Consider the following 6,777-nt stretch of genomic DNA (forward strand, 5'->3'; position numbering starts at 1 on the left):
CAGTCGACTGTTGACACACTGACATCTCTTCTGGACTTCCTTGAGACTGAGATTGAGTGCCGCGAGCGAGTTCGACGTTCAGCGGAGGACGTTCCCCTTCTGAAACGCAGGGCACCCTTAACACCGTCTGCGTCGTCACTTACGGCCAATGCTACTGACTCTTCATGCATCTTATGAAAGTCCTCTCAGCATCTTCTGGAAAGCTGTGACAGAGGGCTGAGCCCAGATGAAATCAGAAATACCCTACGTCGCGAAGGTTGCTGTTTCCTCTGTGGAAAGAAGGGCCACCGCTCCAAGGACTGCCGTGTCTGCTGGAAGCTCTGATGTGGACGCTGTCACAGGCGACATCTCACTCAGCTATGCCTGGGCTCGTCGAGGACTGAACAGCCCGCCGCCTCCAACCCCTCTTCTGCGCTTGCCTCCACTACCTCCACCGAAGACGTTGTGACGTCCTTGTCGTCATCCACTATTTTTTCATCTCCACGCTCTGAGGTACTGCTGCAAACTGCTAAGGTGTGGCTCGAAGGAAGCAACGGCCGGAGGATCCTAGCCAGAATCCTTCTCGACGGCGGCAGCCAGCGTAGTTTCATCCGTCAAGAAGTATCGACGAAGATCGGGTGCAACATGATCAGAACCGAAAATTTGAGGGTCCATACTCTTGGCAACGTCTCTTCGCGCCGCAATAAGTACCGTTGCGTTCAAGTGCTTTTACGGAGCCAGTTCTCCTCCTCGAGTATCGTGATCGAAGCAGTGGAGTACGACGACATCTGCTCGGACAGCTTACTGTCCTTGAATTCGACAGCGGTACAGCATGTGAAAAGCATGGGTCTCCAGCTTGCCGACGAGCCCTCAGCTCCTACCGAAACCCCCCTGCTACTTGGATCCGACTTTTACTGGAAAGCAGTCACCGGCGTAACAGTCCGGTTGTCCGAGTACCTGGTAGCAGCAGAGACGCTCTTCGGGTGGACACTTCAAGGCGCAAGTCGTGACGGCAGCATCCGCAGTCGAAACGTCGAGGTGATGCGGGTAGGCGTGCAATCCGAAGATACTACGAGTATCGACTCTCAGCTACAAGCGTTCTGGGAACTAGAACATTTAGGCATTACTGACCCCTATCCATCTGACCTCGACACCGATTCCGTTCTGCAGGATTTTCGTGCCACCACAAAGCTGGTTCACGGTCGTTACGTTGTACGCCTACCTTGGAAATCGGAAAGGCAACCAGCCTTAGGAGACAATAAGGCGTTAGCGGTTCAACGACTTGAGGCTACTACAAGGAAACTACGACGAGATCCAGCACTGAAGGAAGAGTATGATTCTACCATTCGGCAATACCTTAATCTCGATCACGCTCAGCGTGTTTCTGCACCTGAGTCAGTGTCGGAACCTCTTTATCACATGCCGCACCACGCAGTCATACGAAGGGACCGCGAGACTACAAAGGTCCGCATTGTATTTGATGCGTCGTCGAAGTCCCCTGGTTGCATCTCCCGCAACGAGGCCTTACACGCTGGACCAAACCTGAACCCCGACGTCCTACAACTGTTGCTACAGTTTCGCACGTACGAAGTGGCTCTAACGGCGGATGTAGAGAAGGCATTCCTTCAAATTCAACTGGACCCATCCGACCGTGACTGTCTGCGATTCTTTTGGTATGCAGAGCCTCCTAAGACGGGTGAACCTTTGCCACCGGTTGAGACTTGGTGGATGACGCGGGTTCCCTTCGGAGCGAAATCGAGCCCCTTCCTCCTTGCAGCGACTATACGTCATCATCTAAAGTCAGCAGAGACATCGCACCCGCAGACAGCTCCTTTGCTGTCAAACCACTTTTATGTGGACGATCTCGTTGTCGGCGTCGACACTGTCCAGGAGGCGCTCACACTTTACCACGAATCACAAGAAATATTTCGTGACGCTGGCATGAAGCTGGTGAAATGGACTACCAACCGCTCGGAGCTTCAGGGAACTTTCGAGGCCGATGGAACTGCAAGTTCATCCGCTACGTCACAGAGGAAGGTTCTTGGACTCGGTTGGGACATCAGCACCGATGAAATCCGGTACTCCCTGAAATCCATCACGGAGTTCCTCGAGAGTAACTTCAACACCGGCACTAAGCGTTATGTGCTTCAAGCCGTTGCACGTATCTATGATCCCTTCGGCTACGTGACGCCATACGTTGTCACGGCCAAGATTCTGCTACAACGTATTTGGCTGGCAAAGCTGAACTGGGATGACCGGCTACCAGAAGATCTCATGAACACGTGGTCTACGTGGTGCAGGCAGGTACCCCTACTGGCTCGCGTTTCCCTACCGCGGAGGTTAACTGCTCTCAACATTTCTGAAGCCTCCTGCTCGTTGCACATTTTCAGCGACGCCAGTCCACGAGCATATGGGGCAGCAGTTTATCTTGTGATTAATGACGGTAGTGGATATACCGAAGCGTGCCTCGTTTTGGCGAAGACCAGAGTTGCTCCGCTGAAGACAGTCTCACTACCAAGGTTGGAACTGATGGGCGCAGTAATCGCTTCTCGGCTTTTGAAGTTCGTTCAGAGTGCGTTAGCAGTAACTCATGCCGCGACTATTCTGTGGACGGACTCGGGAGATAACACTGCACTGGATTTACGGAGCACCAAGCGACTGGAAACCGTTCGTGCAGAACCGAGTGGCTGAAATACAAGGCGTTACGGATCCTCACCAGTGGCAACATTCTCCGGGCCATGACAATCCTGCAGACTTGCTCCCAAGGGGTACTTCATGTCTTCACCTGATAGAGAGCAAACTCTGGTGGAAAGGTCCGTCATGGCTCATCGATCAGCAGTCTTGGCCTCCCCCTTTGCGGGTTCCGCAAGAAACGTCTGAGGAGGTGCGAAGCGAGGCTAAGGGCAGCGACTTGTACTCCGCGCCCGCATCGGTAAAGGTTCCCATAATGAATGCGGACAGGTACAGTTCGCTTCACAAGCTGCTGCGGGTTACCGCCTGGGTCTTGAGGTTCCTGCACAACACTACGCACCCCTCCCAGAAGACCGGTGTCCTTACAGCCGAGGAGATCTCAGCGGCGGAAGAGTACTGGATTTTGACGGCTCAGCATGAGTCTTTTGGGCCTCATCCGACCACTCACAAGTCCCTTCAGAATGTATCGCTGTTTCATGACGGGAAAGGCGTCCTCCGCATGACAGGTCGACTGCAGTACAGCGATCTCCACGGATCAGCGAAGCACCCCATTGTCATACCTTCGGATCACCCGATTACGGCAATGCTGGTTTCCCGGGCACACACAGGACTGCTTCATGCCGGAGTTCAAGAAACCTTGGCAGAACTGTGCAAAGAGCATTGGATTATTCGGGGACGTCAAGTGGTGAAGAAGACGCTGCACGGATGCCGTATCTGTCGCCGAGCAAAGGCCCAGGCCTGCTCAGAAGCCACTGAGAGCAAAGGAGAGCCAGGAGGACGGACACTCAGGCCGGTCCAGCTTCTCTACAGACTGGAAGCAGACTGCTGACCACCTTTTCGGGCGGCGGAGTGTAAAGGAAGATGAGTCACCGCTGGCTTCGTGACCTCAGGCCTTGCATCCGCCTCTGACATTACCTTTTTGTTTTGGCAATAAACCCGAACGGTTCCTTCGGTACGGACGTCTTGGCTTCACTTCTTGCTATAATGGGATTATGTGCGGGTGATAGAATAGTTATTCTTATTTATCTGGGAAAGCTTGAAACCAACTGCCACAACACCTTTAAGCAAATACATTTAGTTAAGGTGGCCTGTCCGCTCACGTTCGTTTTTTGTGGCGAGATGTCTGCGGAAGAGAACGAGGAGGAAGGCACGCACCAAGAAGATATCGCGGAAAAACAAGCATATCCGAACAACTATCCGTTTTTACGCGTCCTGGAGTAGCCAGTCACGAGTGGCTCGAGACTAACATCTCAATTTGTTTCTTTTACAAATCAATCAATCATCCGTTTTTATCATCGCTTTGTTTGTTAGTGAATTTCACAAATTGGTACTCGATAGTATTTTGAAAGTAGTATTTACTCAAATACTTTCCAATGTTTACTATTTAGTACTCTGCTTAGTTACTTTTTTGCCTGGTACTTGGTAACTTAACTTAAACACTTTTGAGAGTATCTAGTACAAGCCTGTACATAATAAAAACGCAAAAAAAATATTGCAGAAATAGTATTAGAATACGAAGTACTGCTATTCACTGCACACCCCTGTGACTCGGCTACACTTATCTCTGTTGTCTTTCCTCAGCCATAAATCCAGTCACCTGTGGCACGTGATTGATGGCAACAGCAATGACACCCACCACCTGCCCTGTCCTATACTACTAGTGTCCTGACTTACTAGTTCAGGATAGGCAGGCGACGAAACCATCGCATCTGGCGGCTCAAACGAACAACAACGAGTGCGGTTCAATAGGCAACATAGAATAATTTATTGACGAATAATGAACATGAATACTCTTGGGGAACGATTTGTCATTTTTCTACGTAATTCCCCTGCTTTTCAGTGCACGCGCGCCATCGTTTGGGAGGCGACATAGAATAATTTATTGACGAATAATGAACATGAATACTCTTGGGGAACGATTTGTCATTTTTCTACGTAATTCCCCTGCTTTTCAGTGCACGCGCGCCATCGTTTGGGAGGCGACTGTACTGCAGTCAGAGAAGTTGTTAGGTCGGTGCGTAGCCATTCATGCGCCGATTACTTGACGTCTTCGTCGGAACGGACCTTCCGGCCGCCAATATCCTCCTTGAGACCAGTATTATACCCGTTACCGAAACATGGTATCGGGATACCGATACTCGTTACTTGGGTAAAAAGTATCGAAATCTATACTTCTTTTTTAAAGTAACGGAGTAGCGCTACCGTTACTAAAAAAGTAACGCGATACTTTGCCCGATACTTTTGTTTTAAATACGAAGATGATATCGCTTACGTGAATAGTTTAGCAGTAAACAGACAGCATATTTCATATGTAGCTCGGACGCGTTATCCTCGACTTTTATCAATAGCTGGTTCTTTTCGTTTATCAATAGCTAGTCGTCTTTTGCCATCCTTGTAAGCCGTGGTCTCCCCCTCTGTTGACAGAGGCCAGTATCACAATTATGTTAGTGTCAGGCCCACACATATCGTGGAATCCAATGACCAAGGAATCCTATCCGAAGTTAACAATACCATAGTATGTGTGAGAGTGACTCAGTGCGACACGGCAGCTAAGCAGTGTAGTCCAGAGCGCACTGTCAATGACTTGACCTCTGTTCGTTGACCTCAACTCTTTTGTTGAACACAGCGTGGGTACTTCCTCCCGTTTCCAAGAAAAACAGTGAACATGTATTGGTATAATCCCATAATTCCAGTTAAGGAGCACGTAGGCGTGTGCACAGGCTTCTTGTCGAGGGCTATGCGGACCATTGACAATGAATAAGAGTGAGAAATATGGTCGGTGAAGAAAGGGTGGGGAACTAAAAAGTACCGGTATCGGTAACGATACGGAGATCGCGTTACCATAAATTTGTAACGGAAATCCTTTTCCGATACCGATTTTGAAAAAGTATCGCGATACGCACTCCCATACCGAAATAGCATCGATTACTGTAACGGCGTTACTTGTAACGGTGATACGTAGAACACTGCTTGATACCGCCGACTATGTGACAGTCCGAATACGCGAGCTCCGGCGAATATGGTGGATGCGGAAGACGCTCAAATCGAAGATCACGGATTGTTCAAGTAGTCCTATGTGTCGTATGACCGGGCGTCGTCATGTTGGAGCCAGTACACTCGTTGCGAGCAGTGCACGGCGTTTCGTTCTAATGACGGGCTTCAAATATGCCGCCAGAAGACCACAGTATGTTTCATTGTTGACTGTGTGTCAATAATAGGTACGGCACGGGGTAGTTGGTACCAGATTATTCGGAATATAACTGCAGCAAGGAAGACGGGACCGGAGGGTTAAAAACAGAGTGTCGTTGTTGTCGTGTCTGTTTTTAACCCTCCTGTCCCGTCTTCCTTGCTGCAGTTATATTCCAAATGATCACTGTTTGTCCCCTAGGCATTCAACCTTCAACAACTGTACCCTGGTGATCTCCAAAGGTGGGCTTCAACAGCCTCGGTTGCTTGAGCAATGCGCGGGCTACCAGGGCGTGGCGAGTTCTGCGTTGACTCCTGCGGACTTACACGTGTATTCACGCAAAGTGATATGCAGGCACTACCACCATACTGTGCCTTCATGTGACGATGAATGTCAATGGTTTTCACGTTTCCGCAAGGAAACAGATGAATGACCGTTGCTCCTTCCTGGCGCAAACCTGAAGCGGGGCAGCCATTTTGAGTCGGTTGTCGCGTGCTTCTACAAGTTTCGTAACTTTACCTCCTTGAAGAATATTCCCAATTCAGTGTACTATTGGTCGCAACGCAGCAGCTCAGCAATGCTATCGCATAACGGCTCGTTGCATCAGCAGAGAGACCACCAGTCTTTTCTTGTAAGGTTTCCACTGTTCCTTGGCTCTTGGTAGCACTTTCAGAAGCAGTAAAAGCACCACGCCTTGGACTCGTGTAATTACCAGTCCTGTTAGCTCCAAGAAAAGTATATGTACTGGAAACAGCTTTGCACAAGCCACCTTGACTGTCACTCGACACGCTATAGAACACCTACCCGAAATTCCGAAACTATGTTATGGCATAGTTATGGCATAAGTTCGGATAGATGCAAACAATCGTAAAACCGAAACTGAAAAAAATCGCCAAGAATCAAATTCGCCAAAGCCAAAC

General features: G+C 49.6%; 1 protein-coding gene across 1 annotated transcript; it reads left to right on the plus strand.

The window, feature by feature from the left end:
* The first annotated feature begins 226 nt into the window (after positions 1-226).
* Positions 227-3,499, plus strand: LOC135369435 (uncharacterized). The gene is made up of 3 exons (XM_064603024.1): positions 227-256; positions 358-2,283; positions 2,657-3,499. The coding sequence occupies exons 1-3, from the start codon at positions 227-229 to the stop codon at positions 3,497-3,499; spliced, it is 2,799 nt and encodes a 932-aa protein (XP_064459094.1).
* Positions 3,500-6,777: the final 3,278 nt, after the last annotated feature.

Source organism: Ornithodoros turicata, chromosome 9 (assembly GCF_037126465.1).
Source record: "Ornithodoros turicata isolate Travis chromosome 9, ASM3712646v1, whole genome shotgun sequence".
In the NCBI taxonomy this organism is placed as follows: domain Eukaryota; kingdom Metazoa; phylum Arthropoda; class Arachnida; order Ixodida; family Argasidae; genus Ornithodoros; species Ornithodoros turicata.